This window comes from Arvicanthis niloticus, chromosome 6, assembly GCF_011762505.2.
Source record: "Arvicanthis niloticus isolate mArvNil1 chromosome 6, mArvNil1.pat.X, whole genome shotgun sequence".
In the NCBI taxonomy this organism is placed as follows: Eukaryota; Metazoa; Chordata; class Mammalia; order Rodentia; family Muridae; genus Arvicanthis; species Arvicanthis niloticus.
Window position 1 is genome coordinate 7344288 of NC_047663.1, and position 26837 is coordinate 7371124.

Below are 26837 nucleotides of genomic sequence, written 5' to 3' on the forward strand. Positions count from 1 at the left end.
ATTTATTCTCTGGGCTCTGAATATTCAGAGAGTTGGAGGGAAAGGACACTCAAGCTTCTCAAACGTGTGTACCTGTTCTCTCCACTAGTGAATTTTCTGTCATTCGCATCAGAAATAGCCAGCAGGGCACAAGGCATGCATCTGAAACTTAGATGTCCACGCTTAACCTCCTGGGAACCTGTTAAAATGCAGAATCATCCAGCAGGTCTGAGATGTTGCTTCCTTAGGGGTGCCCAGGTAACACTCACATTGCTCGGCCTGGGACCACACTGTGCTGAGAGGTTCTGTAGGGGCAGGGTTCTTCGGTAAACAGGAGACTCCTTTTGAACTCACAGTCCCTGGCTTTTAGTCACTTTGCTTCTCTGGACTTTAATTTTAAGACAGAGAAAGACAAATCAGGTTATTTCAAGGCTTGCATCTGTAGATCTCATGGTGGGGGACATCTACCTTGAAAACAGCAATCTGTCTGCAATTTGAACACCGATCTCATATTCCTTTTCTCTTTCTCTGTCTCTCCGTCTCTCTGTCTCTCTGTCTCTCTCTGTCTCTGTCTCTCTGTCTCTGTCTCTGTCTCTCTCTCATACACACACACACACACACACACACACACACACACACACACACACAGAGGAGCTCTTGGCTTGACATAGCCAAGACTGACCTGGAACTCCCTAGGAAGCCCAAGTTGGCCTTGGACTCATGACTCCCCTGCATTGTCTGCCTCCAGCAAGTACTAGAATTACAGACTGCACCTCCACACCCAGCTACATATCACTGCTATTTGTGACTGTTTCAGCCAGGTGGACCACCGCTTCCAGATTATATGGAGTTGAAGATTACAGATACACCTGGGAGGAGAAATGCAGCCTCCCACAGGGCTTAGGAAGAGCTCAGACACTTGTGCACAGGATTTCAAATGGCAGAGGAAAGAGAATAAGAGATGCGTGTGCGGGGAGGAGAGGGTTAACTGAATGAATGAATGAAGGCAGTCTTCAATAATCTGGGCCTCTGGAGGCGGCCCCTCCCCCAGCGCGCACGCATTTTTCTTTTGAGCATCAAACAGGATCACACAGAGGATTTTGCCCAGGATCACAGACACCAGCTAGTTTCTCCTTTAAGTCCCAAAGCAAAAGTCAGGGGAGCAGAGAGAACTTCCGGCGTTGAGGTGGGTGCCCGGAGGAGAGTTTTACCTTGTGTAGGACATGCTCGCTGAAATGAGGGCCAGCTCCGCCCTGGTAGGAGTCCGGTCTCTGCAGATCCATGTCCAGCCCAGAGCCGACTGCTCCCAGCTCTCCCAGCGCTCTGCGTCAGCTCTCCCAGCAGCTCAGCCCAGGCTCTGCGGGGCGCGGCAGGCTCTGGTCCGAGCACCCTGGGGGCCTGGAGGCATCCGTGGTCAGCACTGGAGAGCTCCTAAGGTGGCCCGGGGCGGTGCCGACAGGTTCTTCCCAGCCCCCTCACCCCCAAGATCCCGGAGTTCAGCAGGGGAATCACTGTTGTGCACCCGGGACCAGAGTTCTGAGATAGTCGTAGCCTGGAATCACCTGTCTTGTGACTCAAAGATGCTGGGAGCCACACAAGATTTTGAGGCTAGCAGAGGGATAAGCATCGCGTTCCGTTCCGGAGGAGCATCAGTTGCGTGTCGCTGCGGTCCCTATCTTCAGTGACCCAGCATCTCTCTCGCAGCTCAACTCGGTGCTGGCGCTGCTTTCCCTTTGGTCTCTAGACAGTTCTCTCTGGAAGATAAATAACTGGTCTAGGTGAGGCTGGTGGAGGCTCATAGAATGTGTGTGTGTGTGGGGGGGGAGGGGGCGGGGGCCGAGGTCTTTGAAATAGGCAAACTTCTGCTCAGCTGAGGGAGAACACACAGGCTCCCTTCAAGATGTATGAGAGGCAGGTTGGTAAGGACACAGGATCCTAAATTCTGACCCCAACTTTGAAAGTCATAGCATTGGACTAGACACTTAATCTTTCCTAGGAGATTTGGGGAGGTGAGGGCTTGCGGGGGCTCTAGCTCAGGGGGTTGGTGCTTGCTTAATGTGTGTGAAATAAACAGATGACTGTAGTACCTGGGGTGTTGTTGTGGATATTTTTAATTCTTATTTTACTGGGTGTGGTGGCACATGCCTTCAATTCCAGTACTCAGAATGCAGAGGTAGAGGTCGGCAGAGCTCTGTGAGTTCAAGGTCAGCATGGTCTCTATAGTGAGTTCCAGGCCAGCTAGGGAAACATGGTCAGACTATGTCTCAAAAACAAAAACAAAATCTCCCAAAGCATTTATTTTATTTTTATGTGTATCTGTGTGTATCTGCACACACAGCAACGGTACCCACAGAAGTCAGAAGAGGATATGAGATCCCTCAGAGTTACAGAGTTACAGCTGTGAGATGTTGGATATGTGGGAATCGAACTGCAGTCCTCTGTAAAATCTGCAAGCATTCTTAACTGCTGAGCCATCTCTCCAGCCCCGGTTCTGAAGATTTAGTGAGTTAATTCTCATGCTTGGAACAATGCCTGCAATCTACTCAGAGCTCGGTAAATGCAGGTTGTATACTCTCTGGGCGAGGAGACAGAGCTCTAAACATGACAGGAGTTCTCTGATAGAGTTTGCTTCTGTCCGATAAGTCTCTCGGTTGTTTGCCTGAGAAAATCGGAATAGATTCTAAGTTGACAAGTGTCACGGCCACGCCCCCAGAACCCAGGCTCCTGACAGACAAGCACCTCCATAAGCGCTTGAAAAAATGGCGTGACTTTCTCCAGCTTGCATAGCGTCTGATGAAATGGTTGCTGAAACCGTTTGTTCTAATCCCCGTGTGAAGGCTGTTTTTCCCTCTCTCGGTCTTTCAAGATCTTTAGGTCCTTGGTGCCCTTTGGAAATGATTCGACTTGATGTAGGGTTTTAAAATAGGATTTTGGGAGCTTGGAGAGATAGCTCAGTGATTAAGAGAGAAAATTGCTCTTTCAGGGGGCCGCGGTTTGATTCCCAGAACCCATGTTGGGCAATTCAGAACCGCCTGTGATTCCAGCTCCAGGGGAACTGATGCCCTCTTCTGGCTCCCATGGGTACTGCACTCGTGCACATTTTATGCATCCACATAATTAAACTAATAAAAGTAAACCTTTTTTTTTTAGTTAAAAATTAATATTTAAAGCATATTCTGTTTGATGTTTAAGTAAACACTTTTGGAAAATTCTCACTAACCAGGACTTCACATATTTCTTCTTATTTTTTTTAATATTTACTTTCTTGACACTAGTTACACGTACGCTATGGTGTGTGAAATTATGGCACAGTTCTTGGATTTTCTATTACTCTTTCTTCTCCTCTTTGTGTTTTTATTCGGGAGAGGACAATGTCTCATCCATTAGGTAACAGAGCAACTGTATTTTCATGTGGGAATTTTCATCTGGCCTGTCTCCAATCTTGACATTTCTTTCTTCAGGCATGTCTAGTCGACTGCCAAGGTCTGTCAGGTCATTCTGTCATACTTTTAGCAAATATTGACTCTAAATTTAGATTCATGTGTATATGTGTGTGCCTGCATAAAGTTATGCAGGTTACGTGTATGTAGGAGCCCGTGAAGGCCAGAAGAAGGTATCAGAGTCTCTGGAATTGGGTTTACAGGTAGTTATGAGCCATTTTGTGGGTGCTGGGAACCGAGCCAGGTTCCTCAGAAGACGAGTAGCGCTCTTAACCACTGAGCCATCGCCCGAGCCCCACTGTCATACTTAATGTTCTTGCGGCTCATCTCGCTCACACACTGTGCAGGCTTTCTTTTCTAACAAGAGCCCTGAACGCATTATCGAGTTAATGCGTTCCAGCATTTTTTTTCTCCCTCTTGACACTGGGCTAAGTTGATCTACTCACAGAGACCCGTGACTCGCAGCCGTTCCAGCTGCACCCACGGGTTTTATGCTAGAGCCTCGTTAGTTCAGCGATGGAGGGGAGCACCCTTCAGTGCTATCGGGAAGCGTGCGTTGCTGGCTCGTGGCAGTCCTGCTCAGGTCCGTCCACATCCTGTCTCCAGAGCTTCCTCAACATCAGCAGGTAAGCTTCCCCACCCGACTGTGGCTTCTGCTCCATGGGGCAGACCTCTGGGGCAGACCTCATCTGTGGCTTTGGTGTTCACGGTCTCTGCAGATTTCAGGGTAGCAGTTTGCCCTGCAAACCCGACTCCCAGCTGGGCCAAGAAACGTTATTGATTTTCAATTTGCCCGGGTTTTTCTTGATGTTCAGCTGGGAACAATGATTCCCAGCTTTTTACCTGTTGACCCCAAAATCCAAGTTTAGAATCGAAGCACTATTTTTTGGGAGGAGGGGGAACCCAAATATCTGTAGTCTTCAGTTTCTGCTTCTGGGTCTTTTTGAAAACTTTTAAAGTTAAAATGCTAATTTTCAAAGATGTAAACGTTGTTCTTTAAATTATTCTGTTCGGGCTGCTCTCCTTTCGAGAGTTGAGACAACTTCAGCAAGTCCTGTTTCCCACCCACCGACTCATCTTGCAGGGTCTAGTTCTGCTTATTTTATTTGTATTTTTGTTGTTTCATTTCTGTATTTCTCCCCCCTCCTTTTTTTTTTTTTTCTTTTTAGACAAAGGTTCTTTATGTAGCCCAGGCTGACCTCCAATTCATTATCCTCCTGCCTCAGCCTTTTGAATGCTGGGATTATTCACGTGGCTTGGCTATTTTTGCTTATTTTGTATCACACTCCACATCCACTCTCTTTGCCCTTTTCCTCCTTGCTCTGGAATGTTCTAGCTTGGGGAGGAAAGACTATTTCATCTTGCTCTTCCATATGGGGAAATCAAGGCAGTAACCTGGAGACTGGAACCCAAGCAAAGACCATGGAAGAACAGTGTTCATTAGGTTGCGCCTCTTGGTTTGTTCAACTTCCTGCCTGCCTGCTTGCTTTCTTTCCTTCCCTTCCTCCCTCCCCCCTTCCCTTCCCCTTCCTTCCTTCCTTCCTTCCTTCCTTCCTTCCTTCCTTCCTTCCTCCCTTCCTCCCTCCCTCCCTCCCTCCCTCCCTCCCTCCCTCCCTCCCTCCCTCTTTGTTTCTTTGTTTGTTTCTTTGTTTTTTCCTATTTTGGTTTCTTTTTGAGACAGGGTTTCTCTGTGTAGCTCTATCTGTCCTGGAACTTGCTTTGTAGACCAGGCTGGCCTCAAACACACACAGTTCCTCCTGCCTCTGCCTTCCAAGTACTAGGATTAAAGGCGTGCACCACCACCTGATTGTTCAGCAGCCACCTTTCTTGTTCAGTGCCACCTTCCCAGGGTGACCTGGCCCACAGTGGGCTGGGCCTTCCTACATCAATCAGACTTGCTCGAAAGGCCAATCTGATGGAGGCAATTCCTCATTTGAGACTCCCTCTTCTGAGGTGTGACTAGGTGTATCAGTCAACGTTCTCTAAAAGAACAGAACTGATAGAATGAATATGTATGAAACGGGGATTGATTAGGTTGGTCCATAGGCTGTGATCCCAGTACCCCAACAATGACTGTCCCATCAAAGAGGCCAGAATTCTATTGGTTGCTCAGTCCAAGAGGCTGGATGTCTCAGCAGCCCCAATCTGGTGCAGAAGACTTGGAGGATTTCTGGAGCGCTGCTGGTTTTTAGTCTGCATTTGAATCCTGGTTTTAATACTAGCAAAGGAATGCTGCAGCAGTAGGATAGATGGATTTGCCAGCAAGAGTGAAAGCTGGAAGGCAAAAAGCAAGGCTCACTTCTCCATGCCCTTTTTTATCTGGGCTGCTGCCAGATAGGTCACATTTGGGATAGGTCTTCCTGTTTCAAATAAGCTGTTAAGAAAGTGTATGTCCTCCACAACTTGGATTTTAGTTGATTCCAGATGCAAACAAGTTGACAACCAAGATCAACCATCACATAGGCTTGCACCAAGTTGAGATGGACACGAGTCCTTCAGTACTCAGCTTCGAAGTGAGTGCTAAATCCTCTGATCTCAATCCTCTTGAGGAGTGTGTGTGTGTGTGTGTGCATGTGTGTGCATATGTCTGCATTCATGTGTGTATGTGCATGTGTATGTGCTTGTGTGTGTGCATATGCATGCATGTTGTGGATGGCCCTGGTATTGTTTGTATTGTGATGTTAATTCCGCTCTCCTGGGAGGGGCTGTGGACAAGGAGTGAGTCACTCAGGTGACTTCTTGTGAATCATCCCCTAATGAATAAAGGAGCCAGCCACTGGGTGAGTAGGAGGGACTTCCGGGTTGGACAGGGGAAGAGAGGAAGAGGAGAGAGAGAGGGCCCTTTTTGGATGGGGACAGCGTGAGGATAAGATATAGCTACTACTGTCTCCTGGTTTCTATGACAGATCCAAGATTTGCCACCTGAGGATTTAGATTTAGATTTAATGTAGACACAAGATTAGGATTCTAGCTGTTGCACCAGAGATTGAGTTACCATTGATTCTGAACTAAGTTTGTGTGGTGTTTTCCTTTCTGTGGCAGTTCTACTGGGATCCAGAGAGAAAGGTTCAGTTGCAAAGCGTGGGTTTGCCAGATGTGCACTACAAAGACCGTGGGGGTTTTGAAGCATGGGGCTGGCATGGTAGCAACCTGCCTGGGGGAACTTAGCAATCTGGGTGGAGAGATCTCGGGAGCTCAGAGCCAGAGAGGCCATGAGATAAGAACAGGTCGGCCACTGTCGCCCGTGCATGGTTGGCCAGCCTGCTGGGGCAGAGAGTAGCTGGGTGTAGTTCGGGAAATTGGTGCCACTTTTAAAATATTTCCCACAACATATGCATTGTGTGCATGTGTGCATATGTGTGTGTGTGTATGTGTGCACATGTGTGAGCAGGTATGTGTGTATGTGTGCATATATGTGGGCATGTGTGTGTGCTTGTGTGTGCATGCATATGTGTGTGTTCATGTGTGTGTATGCATGTGTGCTTGTGTGTGTACACTTGTCTGTGTGTGCACTTGTGTGTGTGCATGTGTGTGTATGTGTGTCTGAGAATTTTGGCAAACTGTATGTGTCTGTGTTTTCTGCATCTAGGTGTGGTCACTCTGGTGCACATGTAGAGGCCAGAGGACAAGTTTTTGGGAGCTGGTTCTCTTTCCACCATGTAGGTCCCAGGGATTGAACTCAGGTTGTTGGGCTTGGCCACAAGCACCTCTGCTCCCTGTGCCATCTCACTGTCCTTTGTGTGCTGCGTTGTTAATAATAGATGCTATTTCTTAAGTCTCCAGGGTGTGAGATGAAGCATTAACACACCATCCTTCCTTTCATCTCTTTCCCCCCTCCCTATTTCTTTCCCACACTCTCTCAACAGGCATGACTATGGAAAACCATTGGTTTTATATTTGCAGAAGAATTGCGAAACTGTTACAGAGAGATTTTTACACCTCACACTCTGTGTCTGTCACTATTAGTGTCTTAGGGGGCCTTCCTTACCTCATGGCACCAATGTGTCACAGTACCAATATATCATGGCATCCATATATCATGATGTTGATATGTCATGATGCTAATATGTCATGACATCAATATGTCATGATGCTAATATGTCATGACATCAATATGTCATGATGCTAATATGTCATGACATCAATATGTCATGGTGCTGATATGTCATGGTGCTGATATTACATGGCACTGATATGTCATGATGTGGATATCACATGGCCCAGATAGCATGGAAATTGCCACACTGTCATTCATGCCCACATTTTGAGTGTATTTAACTATAACCCAGCATTCCATGTTTATTCTTCAATTTTTCCAACTTATTTATTTTATGTTTATGAATGTTTTGCCTGCATATGTGCACCACTTGTGTGCCTTGTGCCCTCAGAAGAGGGAGTTGGATTCCCTAGGACTGGAGTTATGAATGAGTGTCATGTGGGTGCTGGGGACTGAGCCCACAGAACTCGTTCCTCTGCAAGAGCAGCAAATGCTTTTAACTGCTGCTCTGTCTCTTCAGCCCTCTGTAGTTAGGGTTTTCCTGCTGTGAGCAGACACCATGACCAAGACAACTCTTATAAGGACAACATTTAATTGGGGCTGGCTTACAGAGGTTCAGTCCATTATCAAGGCAGGAAAATGGCAGCATCCAGGCAGACATGTAGGAGGAGCTGAGAGTTTTACATCTTCATCTGAAGGCTGCTAGTGGAAGATTGACTTCCAGGCAGCTAGGATGAGGGTCTAAAAGCCCATGTCCATAGTGACACACCTACCCCAACAAGGCCACACCTCCAAATAGTGTCACTCCCCTGGCCAAGCATATTCAAACCATGACACCTCCACATTTTTTTAAGTGATAGAGTTAGTATTAAAAAAAAAAGAATAGTAAACACTCCTGAGGGTAGAAGTGGACATCTGAACTGGAAAAAGACAGATGCTCAAAAGGTCCATCACATTATTTACTTTAGGAAGCGCTTTAAAATTTTGATCCCTAGGGTTCTCAAAGCTCATATTAATTTATTGAGTTCTGTGCCTTTTCCCCCATATTCTGCCAGTAAACAACAGATCTCTGCCAAATTAAAAATATCATCTCTTCATTTTGAAGATAAAATGTCCCACCCCCCTTGGCTCAAATGTTTGAGTATTTGGTTCCTAGCTAGTGGTGCCATTTTGGAAGGTTCTGGAACTTTTAAGAGGTAGACTTTCTCTGGATGAAGTGAGTCACTAGGAGTGCATCTCAGCCTGCTCTCTCTGCTTCCTGTCCTGCCAGAATATGTTGAGTTCTGCCTGCACGCTCAGCTGGGTTGCACCATGCCTTCCCATCCATGATTGACCCCCATCTCCTTAAACTGTGAGCCCAACAAGCCCTTTCTTCCTGGAGTTGCTTCTTGACAGAAAAAGAACCAAGAGAGCCTTCTGTCTCACAAACTCTCTGAGTGAAAGTCACTCACTGCCTCTTGGGTGGCTGCTATTGTTTCCTGAGGTTCTTGAGTGTCGGGCGCTGTGCCTCCTGGATGGCTCCTTTCTTGTCTCTTTCAGTCACTTCTGCGTTGCAGTGACAAAGTGTCCATCACAAGCAGTGGAAGCAGGGGAACTCTGTCTCAGCCTACTGTTTCAGAGCTCGTTGGTCCTTGGCTCCATCAATCCTGGAAATTGATGGATGGCAGAACATTATGGCATTAGGAACGTGTGGACTCGCCTTGTGATAGGAAGCAAAGAGAAAGGAAGGAGCTTGGGTTTCCAGAATCAGCCAGGGAGATCTACTTCCTCCAGCCAAGCTCTTCTCTGGCCTTTACAGGCACACATACACACAAATGTGCATACATGGTACACAACACACAGACACACAAACATACACACAGACACATAGACAGAAAGACAGAGAGACCACACACAGACACACACAGACATGCACACAAACATGTGGCCACACACAGACACACACATGTGCACACATACACACAGATACACATGTACACATATTGCACACACACATATAGAGGCAGAGACCATACACACACAAACATGTGCACACATATAGACACACATGTGCACACATACACAAGACACATATGCACACATATATTCACACACATATACACAGAGACCATACATACACAGACACACATGAACATGTGCACACATACAGACACACACATGTGCACACAGACACACAGACACCTTTGCATACATATGTGCACACATACACTCAGACACATGCACACACACATACACAGAGACCATACAGACACACATAGACACACATGCACAAACACATACACGCAGACATGCACACATACACACACACACACACACATACAGAGAGAGAGAGAGAGAGAGAGAGAGAGAGAGAGAGAATATTTGAATCTATCCATAACCAGAATACTATTCTTAAACTTTTAAATTGGGTTTAATGTGGAGATTAAGCAGCAGCAGGTGCATTCTGGGTCATTAAGGAATTGTGCCTAAACCATACTGATAACGTAATGTTGGCAACCTGCTAAGTCCAATGGTCAAGGCTTATCGAAAACCCATAATAAACTCCACGAGGCTTTAATGCTGCAGAAAGCCATGAGGCTTGGAGGTGGGATGGCTTTCGGGCAGTGTCTCTTCCTTCTGGAAGGACTTGTACAGGTTCCACGGCTAAGTTCCACAATAGTGAGGGCCCCACTGTGGGGCAGCCTCCTCCGCCCCAGCCTGTCCTCCCTGGGTGGGAATGGAGGCTTTGGGTTGTGTTGACCCAGAGAAAACAATGGTGCCGGCTCCTTCCCAGGAGCTTTGAGAGGCTCATTCTCCATTCATCCGTTCATCCATTCACCCCTGGCCAGGCTCAGGCTACGCAGACAAAAGAACCGCAGTTCCTGCCTCTGACAAGCTGGCAGTGTGCTCCGTGTGACTGACAGGTACAGCTACTCACCCCACGTGACAAGGGCCATACGTGAAGGAGACAAGAACGTTGGACTCACCTCGACCTGCCGATTACAGCGTGTATGTGTGTGTGTGTGTGTGTGTGTGTGTGTGTGTGTGTGTGTGCTTGGTTTGCTCCTTTGCCCGGCTCATCTCCACGTGGCTTTTTTATGAGGTTGTTGTGGAAATTAAATGAAGGATGCTTAGAAACATTGGCACAGTGTCTGGCCCATTGTGTGCGCTCCATCTGGGCATCGTGATTGGGAACAGTACGGACTTAGTGTGCCAGAAACCTAGAGCAAGGAGGGAGGTGAGGCTCAGAGAAGGCTCACCCAGGACAGGGTCACTTAGCATCTCTCTTCCTCCTTGGGAAAGGCCCCAAGTGGCACTCACCTGTAATCCTAGCACTTAGGACATTAGGGTGAGAGGATCATGAGTTTGAGGTCAGCTTGGGCTATATAGTGAGGGGCCCTGGAGGGGGAGGTAAGGGGGAGGGGGGAGAGGAAAGATGGAGGGAGAGTGGAGAAAGAGTTGGAGGGGAGTGAGGGAGAGAGACAGGGAGAGGGACAGGGAGAGGGAGAGTGAAGAGAGAGGGGGGAGGGAGACAAGGAGAGGGAGAGGGAGACTGGAGAGAGAGAGAGGGGGAGGGAGGGAGACAGGGAAAGGGACAGGGAGAGGGAGAGGGACAGAGAAAGGGAGAGTGAAGAGAGAGAGAGAGGGAGGGAGGGAGAGAGGGAGAGGGAAGACAGGGAGAGTGGAGAGATAGAGACAGAGAGAGGACAGAGAGACAGTGAAACAGAGGGAGAAAGAGAGGACAGAGAGAGCAGAGACAGAGAGAGACAAAGAGACAGTGAGAGAGAGGGGGAAAGAGGGGAAAGAGGGAGAGGGAGTGGAAGGAAGGGAGGGAGGGAGTGGGGGAGAGGGAAAAAGAGAGAGGAGAGGGAGAGACAGAGACAGTGAGAGAGACAGAGAGACTTAGGTAACTTTACAGGACACAGGTTCCCACATGGTTTTTATCCTCTGTCTCCCTCAGCATATGCTTTCCAGAGAATCCGGGATAAATAATAAATGAACCATGTACCATGGGAATCACGTGCCAGGCTCTTTGCCTGTTTAATGCATCTAACTTAACCTCACCCAGTAACCTGCTGGTGAAGATACCATTCCCAGCTCAGAGCTGCGTAGTGAGACCAAGTTGGCGCAGAGGGCACACTGTGTAGGCAGCCCCTCAGCCATGCTGGCCCAGGCAGAATTGCGTTGCCACCGTCCTGCCAGGGCTTTCATCATAAAGAATCTCAGATCACACCCAGTTCAGACTATGAAAATGTACTCAGAGCCTTTTAGCTCCTTAGTTGAACAGTTCCCAGCACGGGGACTTTTACTGGCTCTGCTCGTAATCCCATCCTTCTCTGATGCTTGGTTAGGGTCTCAGAGCCAAGAGGACTCGTCTCTCCATCGTGGAAGAGGAAGCATGTAATGACTCCATCGTGTGTCACATCTACTTCAACATCCTGACTATGAAGACAGCCCCCTAGCTGGGGCTCCAGGAGCTCCACAGTCATTGGCACCTCAGCTCTCCCCTCTCTCCTAGGAAGTTTTCTTCTACATTCAGGATGTTCCGCTACAAAGTATGAAGTGCTCCATGACTCACTGCTGCCACCTAGTGGACATTTGTCTTCAGCAGGCGACTTTAATATTGAAAATGGACAAACTCACAGTCCCTGAAAGAAGGGGATTCAATCATCAATATTCAGACCACAACCGGACACCAGATAAAGTCAAGGCTTACTTGTAACCCTTTAGGCCCCTCCTGCTTCAAACCTTCGCTGTGTGGTGGAAGAGCCTGGTCCAAGGATTCATGTTCTCTTTACTGAGTACATTTTAGCAAAACCATTTCCACAGTATGGTGACTTCAGGTCACAGTCACGTTCTATTTGAAAAAGTTTAGGGCTGGAGAGGTTGCTCAACGGTTAATAGCACATACTGTTCTCGAAAAGGACTTGGGCTCCATTCCTAGCTCACCAGCACTGAAACTCCAGTTCTGGGGAGATCTAACACCTCTGGTATCTTCTGGAACCTGCATGTACGTGCATATATATACCCGCCCTTCCCACACATACACATATACATATAATTAAAAACAGAATACCTCTTTAAAAGTTCTTGGCACAAAGAGTTAATAATTCCACAATGTGTGTGGCGAATATCCTCATATCACATTGTTTCCCTATAAACGTATCAATTAAAAATAAATCAGGATCGGAAATACATCTTAGCAGGTAAAAATACTTAGCAGAAAAGACGCCCAGAAGTGGTCCTCTGATTTCCACATGTGCATCGTGGCATGATCCCGCCCCGCCCTGCCCCCACCCAGTCCCAAATTAAGTAAAATGTAATAAAAAAATTTTAAGTAAAAATTGCCTGTGACCGCCCGCTTTCTGGGATTTCAAATACGCATGTTGCCTATTGGGGAGGAATTTGTTCATTAAGCGTCAGCCTTGACTGTTGACAATGATGCAGACGCTCCCCCGCCCCCCTGGTCCGAAGCAGCTGTCGGGGCACAAGGCAAGAGCGGCTCTCCAAGGGAGGCATCATGGTTTCGAAGCTCTTTTCTTTGTTGAAGTCACACCTCACTTGGCCACGATCCTTCCAGCGGCCTTTCCCACCCAGCCTGCCACCTGCTTACCGGCATCTGTGGATTTAATTTCAGGCATTTTCCACAAAGAGACAGAAGGTGCTCCCAGGTCCTCCGGCTTCTGTCCCCAGCTCTGAGGTGTACAGTTTGTCAGCTTGGTTTTCTTTAAGATGGAACTCGGGGTTTGTCAAATCAGACTGGACTGTGTTTGAACTAAATTGAATTCTGGCATATTTATCATTCATGAATAAATGGTATTAATTAATTAATTAATTAATTCATTCATTCTTTCATCCCAGTGCAGTAGGAGCCCAGAAACCCCAAGGAGCAGCCAAGAGCTTGGTGGTGAGCAGCTTTAACCAGATGCTCGACCACAGACTTTGATCACCTGGAGGAACGGCCACCCGCTTCCATCTTCATGGCACCCTTGTTTTCTTAAAACTGAATTTTTTTACTTTAGTTGCTTTTCTCTGTCTGTCTGTCTGTCTGTCTGTCTGTCTCTCTCTCTCTCTCTCTCTCTCTCTCTCTCTCTCTCTGTGTGTGTGTGTGTGTGTGTGTGTGTGTGTGATTGTTTTGAGACAGGGTCTCTCTGTGTAGCCCTGGCTGTCCTGGAACTTGTTCTGCAGAAGAGTCTGGGCTCAAACTCACAGAGATCCTCCTGCCTCTGCCTCTTGAGTCCGAAGATTAAAGGCGTGTGCCACCACCACCTAACTGCTTTTTGGGGGGCCTTTTAATTTTATTATTATTATTATTATTATTATTATTATTATTATTATTATTGACACAGGGTTTCTCTGTGTAGCCCTGGCTGTGTAATCCTGGAACTCCCTCTGTTGACCAGGCTGGCCTCGAACTCAGAGATCCACCTCCTCTGCCTCTGGAGTGCTGGGATTAAAGGTGTGTGCTGCACTGCCTCGCTAAAATTTTTTGTTTTTATTTATGTGTTTCTGAGGAGAGATGCGTGTCTGGCCCGTGTGAGCACAGATGGACCTGGAGTCCAGAAGGGGGCGCTTGATCTCCTGAACTGCCTGAAGTGTATGCTGGGAACCAAACTATTTTCCACAGTAACATGCACTCTTAATTTCTGGTCTCTTTTCTCTTTTGAAACAGGGTCTCACACTGTAGCCCAGGATAGCCTCAAATCCATTGCAATTCTCCTGTCTCAGCTTCCCAGGTGCTGGGATTACAAGGCATGAATGACCACGCTCGGCTTCCTTGTTACTTTGACTTAAAATCACCCCATGGAATCTTGTGTTTTGGACTGTTCCTGTAGTTTACTGCTTCAAGCGCTTCTTGGTAGCGCTGAGCTGAACACATACATCACAAATGTTCATCCGCTCTTCCCTCCAAGGACGCATGGTGGCTTCTGGTTTTTATTTGTTGCCAACAGCACCACTGTGAACCCTCACCCATGTATAAGAAGTCCACTTTGTCTTTACATCTGAGAGTCCATCGTTCAAAGCCAGCTGCAAGTGCTGCCACCGTCTGGTAATAACGAAGAACAGCAGGCTGGAGGGACTCAGCAGTTAAGAACATTTACCACTCTTGCAGAAGACCAAGGCTGGAGTGACTGTGTTGTGCAGCTCACAACTCACCTGTAACTCCAGCTCTGGGGACCTGAAGTTCTCTTCTGGTTTCCACAGGCTCCTGAATTCATGTGCATGCACCGCTCCCTTACCACATACATGTATACCTACACATATTTAAAAGTACAAGTTGGGCCTGGAGAAATGGTTAACCAATTATGAGTGCTTACAACATACCCAGAGGACCTGGGTTCATCTCTCAGCAATTACGTCAGGCTGCTCACAACCACCCGCAACTCTAGATCCAGGAGACCTGGTGCCTTCTGCTCTCTGTGAGCACCTGCATGTATGAACTGCATACAAACTTATGCAGACATAAATATATGAATAAAAATAAATACTAAAAAAATAAAATCAGGGGCTGGAGAGATGGCTCAGAGGTTAAGAGCACTGACTTCTCTTCCAGAGGTCCTGAGTTCAATTCCCAGCAACCACATGATGGCTCACAACCATCTGTAATGGGATCTGATGCCCTCTTCTGGCATGTGGGACTGGCATGTACTAGGGGACTCATATACATAAATCAATCTTTAAAAATAAAATACATTTTTTTATAAGTGAGTGAGGAGCAATAGCCTTCCCCTCGAAGGACTGTGAAGAATTAACGCAAAGAAGTGTATAGAAGATGGGAGATGTTCAGCTCGGCCGTTCTTCCTTATCATCAAGCCCTGGTATTATCACTGACTGATGTGCTAGGCCATCCATTGTGCCTACTACAGCACAATGCTATATTGGTGTTCTTAGTAGGACTTGCAGCAGCTTATAGGAATTTGGGGACCAAGAATAACACGTGACAATCACAGATCAAAGTCTTGCCGGGGCATATACTCGCCACTTGGAATCTCTCTGTCCAGTGAGGTGTAGGAATTGTACAGAGGCATTAGGACTCCCATGTGGATTAAATGAGATAAACCAGGGACTGTCACTGTGGACCAGACACAGCCTGGAGTCATCCAAGAGTGCAGTCTCAGTCGAGACAAGTCCTGGCCAGTAAGAATTGTGTCATAAGTCAAAGCCTTAAAAAGAGAGGAGCAAGCCCCCTCTTCAATGTCTGCCTGGATGGAATACACAGGTGGCTACGGCAGCCATATTGTCTTGAGATGGAAACCAAGTCCTGGAGGATACAGTCGTGGGCTAGAAGAACCCCAAGGCCCCGTGGACATGACATACCAGCCTTGGGTCATTTACCGTCCAAAGTTGCGGGGAAGCAAAACAAATTTAGTTTTCTTTTGTGCTTAGGATCAAACCCTAGACCTGGTCTCTCTTCTTGTTAAACATCTTTTACCATTGGGCGGCACCCCTTACACTGGATGACACCCTATACCACTGAGCAACACCCCTTACCACTGGATGACACCTCTTACCACTGGATGACACCCCATACCACTGGATGACACCTCTTACCACTAAATGACACCCCTTACCACGGGACAACGCCTCTTACAGTTGGATTGTAGGGGGAGATATTAGAAAGGACGCACGTCTGGCTGGCTCCCAGCTTAGCTGCCATGTTCCCACACTAAGCCCATTTTGTCTCAGGCAAGCTCTCCAGCAGGGTGGGGGCCCCCAAGCTGGTTCTGCCCGGCTACTCTCTCTAGCTAGCCCCGCCTAGTGACCGGTCGCTGTGCTTCCAGCTCGAGTTCGCTCATCTCTGGAGCTGCTAGGTTCCTTAACAGCTATAAGCACCCGGTTGTCGGTGGACCCACCTTCCAATAACCCAGTAAATCAAAACTCTAGATGCTTAAAGTTAACCAATGGATTTATATATATCAATAAAATCTCAATACACATGATGCCCACATAGATTAGAAAGTTATCCCCATATTCCTAACCTTTAGATTTCATAGCTTCATATTCACTTGAATCACGTGGGTCTACATCTGCTGCCATTTTGCCTTTTCTCCTCCCCCACCCCCATCTCTTTGCCTCTCTCTCTCTCTCTCTCTCTCTCTCTCTCTCTCTCTCTCTCTCTCTGTCTCTGCTACCCTTAGCTCCACCTCCCTCTTTCCTGTCCAATCATAGGCCTCCTGCTGCAAATAGATTGGGCAGGGAAACTTTTGCCACATTGGGTGATGCCCCTTACCATTGGATGGCACCCCTTATCACAGAATGACACCCCTTACCACAAGATGAGACCTCTTACCACTGGACGGCACCTCCTACAGCTGGGGGACACCCCTTACCACTGGGAGATACCCTTACCAATTTGTGACACCTCTTACCACTGAGCAATGCCTCTTACCACAAGATGACACCCCATACCCCTGGATGATGTCCTGAATCACAGAATGGCACCTTTTACCACAAAATGAGACCCCTTACCACTGGATGGCACCCCTGACCACTGGATGACACCTCTTACCACTGGGTGACACCCCTGACCACTGGGTGACATCCCTGACCACTGGATGACACCTCTTACCACTGGGTGACACCCCTGACCACTGGGTGACATCCCTAACCACTGGATGACACCTCTTACCACTGGGTGACACCCCTGACCACTGGATGACACCTCTTACCACTGGGTGACATTGTAGAGTGAAAAATTATAAAGGCCATCTTATGAAATATGTATAAATTTTTCGCCTTAGACCTTGGGCAGAAAAGCACCTGCCAGCAGGTTTGGGTCCATCTAATTAGTTACAGAGGAGGGGGGAGTTACAGTACAAAGGCCTGTTAAGAACATCCCAGGAACTGACTGGCCAAGGGAAGAACTACACCCTGGCCCATGGTACGGCCTACTAGTGTTCAAAAAAGGTAAAACAACCAATCCTGTGCACCCGCGCGAAAGTTCGATTTTTCCCTACCCTGCCCATATATAAGCGCTATGCCCCTGAGCCACGAGGTCAGTCCCTCTATCCCCTATGTGAGATATGGGGATATGGGCTGGCCCAGAGCTCTGATTTAATAAACCACCTCATGTATTTTACAGCAAGACGGTCTCTCGTGTGTCCTTTGGGTGCCTGTTATCCTGTGACTTAAGTGGACCCCTTTCTGGGGAATCCCGGACCTTTCAACATCCCTTGCCACATTTGTTTCTCAGTGCTAGTGAATGAACCTAAAGCACACTAGGCCAGCATGCTACCATTGAACTACAGTCCCGGCTACACTGATAGTTTCTGTCTTATATATATAGAATGGGTATATTATCTTTTAGTACTAAATAGTGTAATTGTTATGTGTAGAAAGAGTGAACATTCTACTGGGTGGCAGACAGCCTTGTGTTGATGATACTGAAAGAAACTCAGGGAGGGGCCAGGCATGGTGGTGCATTCCTGTAATCTCAGCGTTTGAGGCATAGAAGCAGGAGGAACAAGAGTTCAAGGCCTGGGCTATGAAAGAGAGATACCCTGTCTCAAACAAACCAACAGTAGCCATCACAAATATGGAATATACCGTGCAGATGCCTCTTTTTATTTTTAATTATGTCTATATGTGTGTGGGCTTGTGCACCTTTGCGTAACACCCAGTGGAGGTCAGAAGAGTGTGTCAGATTCCCTGAAGCTAGAGTGACAGGCAGTTGTGAGCTGCCTGACATAAGAAAGTTAAAGAAAGGGTCATAGAGTTAGGAAGGGTGAGAACCACTGGGCTAGCTCAAGAACATTTTTGTTCAGGGTGGCTCTCTTATCTCTGTGTAATTCTGACCTTGGAAGGAAGAGGAACTGAGTCTGGAAGGATGGCTACAGAAGAGAGATTAGATTGTTACTGGGGTCTTACTTTAGCCTCCCCCTGAGCTGTGACAGTGAGCTCTTGGAAGGAATTCAGAGAAAACACACAGCATAGGCCAGAAGATGCACAGCGTTTATTACAATGTAAAGTGGAGGGCTCTTCAGTCTGTGATAGACAAAAGCCAAAGGGGCAGTCGGTCAGCCTGAGCCTTCAGCTGGGCTTTATACCGTCTCCTTAAGTCCTTGCATAGACTGCCTTCCTGAGGGATGTTTTCCTGAGCAGGTGATAGACATGTGCATTGCGGCAGATTCTTCTGGGAGGGGGAGGGGTAAATCTGTGGTCTTTATCAGAAACTCCCAGCTGCATGGTAATCTCATAGCCTCCCATGCCACCTCACCCCCGTGCCACCTCGACAACTGTGACCAGAGAAAGGACTCAGATTCCATCCTTTAGACGTGTAGCCAGAAGACAGCTTTAGTTTTCCCTCCCGACTCTACAAGCTGCTGGCTGTGAGGGGGGAGGTCCGTCTTCAATGATGGCCAAGCCTGCTAATATTTAACCAGCTATCTAGCAGAATGGGAGGGGGAGATGGGGAGGGTGGAGGGGAAGAGAGGGAGAGATAAGGAGAAAGTAAATAGTTACCTTCGAGTTAATGGCCAAAGTGGATGATGGTTTTTAATTCAGAGAGACTGTTTCTTTACACCTGATATTTTCGAAGTGGGGGCGAATTGAAAGTCTATTTCCATGCCCTAAAAATGAGGTATGGATGGGCAGGGACAAAAAAAAAATGCCTTCTACAGGAGGAGGTGCTGAAGGACAGCCTCTGTGACAGTCAAGTGAGCATCAGCAGCAGCACAGTCACCTCCAGCCATAACGGATAAAAGCCACCAGGCAGAGGATGTAGCTAAGTACAGGAGAATTTAGTTGCAAGACAAACTCCGAGCATGAGGGGTTTGGTCCCATGTACTTAGTGCCCTGTCCTGGGGCCACCGGGCAGGGTCACGGCTATGCTACTGTGCTGTTCCATCAGCTGTGACATCATCGGCTGTCAGGTAATGAGTGGCTGGCTGGTGAGACACACTAAATAAAGCCGGCCCAGAATAGTCTTTCCGAGTCTCGCACTGTCTGTTTCTCTAAGGTACCCTGTCATTTCCTGACCTCATTGCTACCCTGAAATTTCTGTGTTGTGTGAGGCACGGGGAAGGGACAGCTTAGACTCCACGGGGCAGGACGGAGGCTAGCAAACTGCACTTTGTGGTTGTGTGGAGTGGCTGTTTGGGCCTGAGAACAGAGCTCAGTGGGCTTTGCTTCCCTCAGAGCTAGTGGGGTCCTGTGGAATGGAGGCGGTGCCTCTGAATAGGAGGAGACCCTAGGTCTGTGGATATGACCTCCTTTGTTACCCAATGGACTACTCACAGTCTCATGTTCTCTCTGCTCTGTGGACCACAGGGAGGGAGATGGTAGAGATAACGGGAAAGGGGAGATAGCTCCGGGCATAAGACGCTTGCCTTGCCTTGTGAGGATTGGATTTTGAATCCCTAGAACCCACAGGAAACGAGGGTAAGCATGGCACCCCACCTGTAATCCCAGCACTGGGGAGGTGGAGCCAGGTGGATCCCCAGGACAAATTAACTAAGTATTAGACTGGCCAAATCACCAAGCTTCGAGTTCACGGAGGGACCTTTAATTTCCTTCTCCATTGCAGTGACAAAACACCATGACCCAAGCAACGTAGCAGAGAAAGGATTTATTTTAGTTCCTAACTCCAGGTCTACCCTGGCAGGAAAGTCACAGCTGCAGGTATCACATCCATAATCAGTGGGAGATCCATGAGTAAATGCTTGCTTGTACTCTGCTTGATTTCCCCCCTCTTCTATAGTTTAGGATCACCTGCCTAGGGAATGACACCACACATAGTGGACAAGACTTCCTACCTCAATGAACATAATCAAGATAACCTCCAATAGATGTGAACACAGGCCAACCCGAACTAGACAGTCTCTTAGACTCTTCCTAGGTCTAAGACTTCCTAGACTATGTCATTGACAAAACTGACCATTTGTCTCAGTAAAGAAAGTGTAGTGGGACCAGGGAAGATACCCAGTGTCAACCTCTGGCCCCCACATATGTCTGCTAGATCTATTTACGTATAAAACACGTGCAAATACCACAAACACATGCACATACAATAAATGGATTGTACAGAGTGGAGGAAGCCTGCAGTGAAGTCCTGGGTGAATGTGTTGGTATGGGCATGTGCCAAGCCAGAGATGTGACTGCAAAGAGCCATGGGAAATTGGCAAAGTCTTTCCTATATGAGCCAGGCTCAAAGTAGGCAAAGCCTTCCTCTGTCGAAGTATAAGTGTTTAAAAATGATTAATCAGTGTGTACAAAAAACTAGCAACTGCAGCTTCCTCCTCCTCTCAGATGTTTACAGCCTGAGACCTCCCCAACAGAGACCTCCTGGCTAGACCAGTTAACCCGGTTCCCCTGTTTCCCCTGTGCTGTGCATAAGAAACACGCTGAGGTTCTGGGTTCCAAGGGTAAGATGTGGCACTCCACCAGAGTGAGCACACCCCAACCTGACTGCAGCCTTTCTGAATGTGTATCTGTGTGTCTGTGTGTGTCCTCTCTGTGTCCCCCCCCCCCCCCCGTCAGAGTTCCAGGACTCAGGCCAAGAGTGTCATGGTAACAGAAGAGAATGTGACTTTGAGTCAGAGCAGTGTGAATCTTGACAATAAGACTTAGCCGTTGTTGTTAGTAGAAACTGTTTCTTGCACTTGTGTCACTTGTGTGCTTGTGCACCCGAGCATTTGATGTGGTTTGATCGACTTGAGGGAGGGCTGTGTGCAAGGGCCTTCGCCACGGTTCTACAGTAGGGGGAAGTGGTTTCCTCACCTCTCACCCACCTGCTCACCGTGCGGCTGCATTTACCTGGCCTCCACAAAGATGGCATTTAAAGTGATCCCAGAGCCTCCTTTGCATATCTCCCTGGGTCCGCCCCCGTCCCCCCACCGCCTCGGGCTCTAGACTTCCTGGCTCCTGTGGTTCTGGATGCCTGGTTCCCATCTTGGTTTGGTCACTTCCTCTTGCTTTACACTGTGCCTCATTTTCAGTCTTTACATTTACTCTCCCCCAGGGTTTGCCCTTTCTCCCTTTTCTTCTGCTTTCAGCCAGTGTTGCTATTCTAACCTCCCAGCTCCTTCCAGTGCTTGAGATCAGCTACTGCTTTTAGTCTCGGGTATCCCCCAGTTGCAAGGCTTTCCTGGGATGATTGTCAAACCAATTTCAGGTCTTCTTGATATTTCATTTTCTTTTGAATTGAGACTCAGGAAGGGAGACCATTCTCAGAGATACAGAAATCTGGGCCAAGTCAGTGGTTGTATTTTTATCCCTCAGGGAACACTGTGTGGAGGGAGGAGAAAACAGAGCCACAGGACACAAGTAAGAGAGGCCCCGGGGCAGGATTCTCGGCTTGGTTCCCATTGTCCCCAGGCCTCAGCAGTGTCCCTGGATGGTTTTGGATGAAGGTTTTGATGGTTTTAGCATTCTTCTGAAGGGTGTCCTCATTTCCTTATGTGTGTGGTAGGTGGGCTCACCATATCTGCAAACAAACAGTCCTGGCCATGATGGGCTCCAAGGGAACAGAGGTCCCACCCAGGCTTGTGGTAAGCCAGTAGACAAGGGTGACAGGGACTGAGCTGGGGTCCTTGTAAAACAGTATATGCTCTTAACCACTGAGACATCTCTCCAGCCTCTGCACATGAAGATTTTCCCTTCCCTTTCTTTCCTTCTCTCCCCCTCCTCCCCTCCTTTCCCTCTCCCTCTCTGTACCCATGGCTGTCCTAGAACTTAGTCTGTAGGCCAGGCTGGCCTCAAACTCACAAAGATTCCCGCCTGCCTCTGCCTCTTGAGTGCTGGGATTAAAAGTGTGTGCATGTGTAGATTTTTAACTGGATGTAACTGGATGATTTATTTGTAACGTATTTGCAGGCACCTTGACCTACAGCCTGAGTATCCACTTGAGGGAATGGACTTTCTGGGAACTTTCAGTCACAGCTGGCCCCGAGGCTGGGATAGGAAGGTGTGTTGGCAGCAGCAGCTCGGGCACAGACTTCTGGTCAGTGGAGTCCGGCACGGAGTCAGAAGCCAAATTTGAGAAACCAGACTCCTGACACTTCTGGAAGCTGCCCCTCCATCCCCTCCCTCCTTCTCCTTGCCTGCTTCTCATCCAACTCACTTTTTATTCTCCCGCCCTTCTACCCTCCTCTCCCATCCCCCTTCTGTCTGACAGTCTGAGCATAACCACAACTAACCACCAGGAAGGAATCTAGAAAAAATAAAAGTGACATCACGTTAGTGACCATCCAGCAGGAAGTGGCAGCCGATTGCTCAGTGACACAGCCGGCCATAAAATACAGAACAGACAGCAAGCTCCACACAGGGAAACGTTACCAGTAATCCTTCTTCGATGTTCAGAGTGAGCCTCCAGCTTCCCCGAGAGCCTTTACACGGTGCGTTCTTTTGCTGCAACCCAGATGCTACCACACAGCTGCCCCACCCTCCACCCAACCATCATTTGATACCCAAATGCACTTACATTCTCTTTCCTCATTCATTTTTAAGATTTATTTATTTTTATTGATATGAGTCCACTGCAGTTGTCTTCATACTGTAATGCACACTAGAAGAATGCATTACAGATGATTGTGAGCCACCAGGTGGTTGCTGGGAATTGAACTCAGGACCTCTGGAAGAGCAGTCAGTGCTCTTAACCACTGAGCCATCTCTTCAGCCCTCCTCATTTTTTTTCCCTCCCTAAATGGACAGTCTGTTTTCCAAGTAGAAGCGGAAACAGGAATTGTTACTTCTACCTGAAATACACTCCGTGAAGAGGCCAACAAAGCACACATTGTTGTGTCTGGCAGGGCAGTGTCTGGTGATTAAACACGACTGAGGGAGAGCTCTCACGGGGCTGAAAACATGAGTCTCTGGACATAACAGGGAAAGGGGAATGCCAGCAATCTTGTAAGCAAGAATGCTCTAGAAGGCATGTCTGCAGTCCACCCAAGTGCAGGGCCTGTGATAGATTCTCAAGCTTGCTGTCTTTGTCAGTCTTTCTGTCTGAACATCGTTTACCCAGAGAACAAGGCATGACTCTCCCTGCAGTGAGGAAGGTTAGTGGGGGGTGTTCAGTGGAGAAAGTACCATTGTGTGTGTAGCTTGCTCTCCCGATGCTGTGATAAATGCCGTGATCAGAACCAATCCAAAGAGGAAAAGCTTAATTCTGCTTATAGTTTCAGGTCACGGGCTCTCACTGAGGGTAGTCAGGGCAGGCATTGAAGCAGAAACCATGGGAGACTGTTGCCTACATGCTCAGCCAGCTTACACAGTTCAGGACCATCTCCCCAGGGCGGGATCTCTTGCATCAGTCAACAATCATGACAACCCCTCACAGACAGAGCCACAATTCCAGTATGATCAGCTGCTCCCTCAATAGTACAGCTTTCTCCCGTGCAAAATGGGGACAACAATTGGTCCTTTTTTCAAGGTGGTTGTTGGGGGCTGGAGAGATGGCTCAGCAGGTAAGAGCACTGGCTGCTCTTCCAGAGGTCTGAGTTCAATTCCCAGCAACCACATGGTGGCTCACAACTATCTGTGATACTTGGGCAACCTGCAAATGAGACTGTTCTTCTTGGTGACTCTTAGTTGTGTCAAGTTGATAATAAAAAAAACCAGGAGACAGAGGCAGGGGAATCTCTGTGAGTTTCAGGTTGGTCTGTGAGTTCTGGGCTATCCAGGAGTGCACAGTGAGACCCTGTTAAAAACAGGGATTCTCCTGTCTTTGCCTCCTTGACAGTGGGATTGCAAGAGTGTAACACTGTGTGTGGTCTTTTATGTGCCTGTCGAGGACCAAATTCAGGCCTCGTGTTCATGCAGCAAGTACTTTTTTTTAACCAACTGTGCCATCTCTCCAGCCACAGAAATGGTTGCTTCTCCATCTAAGTGCCTTGTATTCTTGCCTGTCAATCAACTGACCATGAATCTATTCATGGGTTTCTTACAGTTCCGTCGATCATTGTGTATCCTTGCCTATAGATTTAGCGGAACAGGAGGTCATTAATACACTGTACTCTCTTCTCTAGTAATCCCAAAAGGTCCCAAGCTGCTCTGTGGCTATGACTCACTGTTGTTTATACCTTTATGCTTGGTTGAAGCCCCATCCCCCACCCCACAACAGCCCTCTCTCTTACCACATGTGGTCACACCGAAACTTCTGTGGGAGTGAACCTGCAGGCTGGACTTGGAAGGAACTGTGCAATGAAGTGTTGGCTGATTCCTGACAATGATGGCAGTGTGGTTCACTGAGATTCCAACATTATAAGCTGTTTTCTGTTGTTCTATTGACCTATAACTGAGTGACACAACCCTGAATTTAGAGTGCTTATAGAAAGGTTAGGGATAGGAGAGCCTGCTCATCAATCTTCGAGGTCCTTGTTCAGCCATCGAATTTGTGAGCGAACTGGCTAATGGTGTGGGGTGTGAAGGGTACGGGGTCAGCACTGGACTCTGGCTTTGCTGGCTATTATTTCAGTGTGATCAGCTGCTCCCTCAACAGTACAGCTTTCTCCCGTACAAAATGAGGATAACAATTAGTCCTTCTTTCAAGATGGTTGTCAGGGAGCTGGAGAGATGGCTCAGCGGTTAAGAGCACTGACTGCTCTTCCAGAGGTCCTGAGTTCAATTCCCAGCAACCACATGGTGACTCACAACCATCTGTAATGGGATCTGATGCCCTTTTCTGGTGTGTCTGAAGACAGCTACAGTGTATTCATTTAGAAAAAAAAATACTGCCCCAAGGTGATTGTCTAAATGAGGTAATAGATACAGTAGCAGTCTCTCAGCAAACAGAGGTCCTTTTAGTTATAACTATTGTCATTGCTATTGTTATTTGAGATTTGAGGCAAAGTCTCTCTATGTGGCTCTGACTGGCCTGAAACTTAATATATAGACCAGACTGACTTCAAACTCATAGAGATCCATCTACCTCTGGCCCCGAGGTGACAGGATTAAAGCATGTGAGTACTCCCGGCTTATTATGTTAGGGCTGGTGTAGGCCAGGCTGGTCTTGAACCCGCAATCTTCCTGTCTCAATCTCCCCAATGCTGGAATTATAGGCATGCCCTATTACACCTAGTTGTGTATGTATTTGTATGTGTCTATTGTGTTCGTGTGTGCTGAATTCTCATATGCTTTCTGTCTCTGAATGTATGCTCTGTGCCTCTGTGAGTTAAAAGTTATCACTTTTATTTATTTATATAGTGGGGGAAGTACATATGCCACAGTGTGTTCAGGTCAGAGCACATCTGTCGAGATTCAGTTCTCTCCTTCCACCATGTGGGTGCTGGGGCTTGAACTCTCAGGTTGTCAGTCTTTGATGACAAGCATCTTTACCACTGAGGCATCTAGACAGCCCTGTGTGCTTTTTCTATATCCGTCTACACGTGTGTGTTGTGTTTCTGTGTCCTGTGGTCTGTGGTAGCTACTTTTTCTCGTTGCTATGGCAGAGTATCTGACAAAAGCAAGCGAAGAGTGGAGGGAAAGGCTTATGTTGGCCCATGGTTTGAGATGGTTCGGTTCACTGTGGCAGGAAGCGTGGAGCTGAGAGCATGAACAACCGTATCATATCCAGTCAGGAGGCAGAGTGAGACACGGGCTGGCACTCAGTATGCCCTCTCCTTTATCTGGTCAGGGACCTGAGCTCTTGGGGTGGTGCTGACTACACCTAAGGTACGTCTTGCCTCTTTAGTTAAATTGCTTAGAACACTACGAGCTCTCACTCTGTAGCCTAGGATTGGCCTTGAAATCTCTCTGTGCCCCTGAGTGGTCTTGAAGCCTCAACCCTCCTGCTTTTGCCTTTCTAGTTCTGGGACTTCAAGTATGCTCTTTCCACCTAGGTATGAGGCCCAGGGCTGAGAAGGTGTCTTCTACATGTCTAGTCTGGCTCTTAAGCCTCTTGTGACATGTAGTTCATCATTGTCTCTTATCCAAAGTCCAGTTGCAGCTGGTCTTGCCCCTCCTCTGGTCTCCATTGCTCTTGTCGCAGTTGCTATGGCCAGAGGTGTGTGCCTCTGCCTGCTACTACATGCAAGTCCCACTGGGGCTTGTGGTCCTGAGTATCCCTTAATATATATTCCATAAACCACATATGTGTGGGGCATATTGTAAAGACCAATGCTCCGGGTGCATTTCTGTGTCATCTCTTGCTACAGAGCTCGAAATCTAGCCTCAAGATACTTCATGGACAAGTGAGAGGGATATAAAAAGACATACTAAATTGGCTCTGTTTTTGACACACTCCACTCCATTGGCATTCAGTGAGCTATCCAGTGAACTCTGGCACCAGAAGAAAGCTCTCTTGACCAAAGTAAAGAACCCCAAAGGGACCTTTGTTGGAGAAATTTACAGAAAATAATCCCAAAATAGATTTCAGATGGAAAAGAGGCTTTCAAAAAATTCCAGGAAAGCTAAAAGTGAAATAAAAAAAGAGCTTGAAAGTGGTAATGATTGACGTCGATCTGTCCTGGGGTTTATTCGTGTTGAACAAATGGTCCAGAAGG

The 26837-nt window shown here is 47.7% G+C and overlaps 1 protein-coding gene and 1 long non-coding RNA gene across 3 annotated transcripts in view; one reads left to right on the forward strand and one right to left on the reverse strand.

The window, feature by feature from the left end:
- Rab37 (RAB37, member RAS oncogene family) overlaps window positions 1-1686 on the reverse strand; it is a 67421-nt gene extending 65735 nt beyond the window's left edge. Inside the window, exon 1 of one of the 2 annotated variants that reach the window (XM_034507977.2) lies at window positions 1191-1686. In XM_034507977.2, coding sequence (XP_034363868.1) covers window positions 1191-1262 — 72 coding nt within the window. In that variant the 5' untranslated portion in view covers window positions 1263-1686. The remainder of the gene's footprint in view (window positions 1-1190) is intronic. The other variant, XM_076935492.1, reaches the window with a different exon arrangement.
- A 79-nt stretch (window positions 1687-1765) lies between these two features.
- On the forward strand, window positions 1766-17482 carry LOC143442615 (uncharacterized). The gene is made up of 2 exons (XR_013110923.1): window positions 1766-4045; window positions 14069-17482. It is a non-coding gene; the product is annotated as an uncharacterized LOC143442615 (long non-coding RNA).
- The last annotated feature ends 9355 nt before the right edge of the window (window positions 17483-26837 follow it).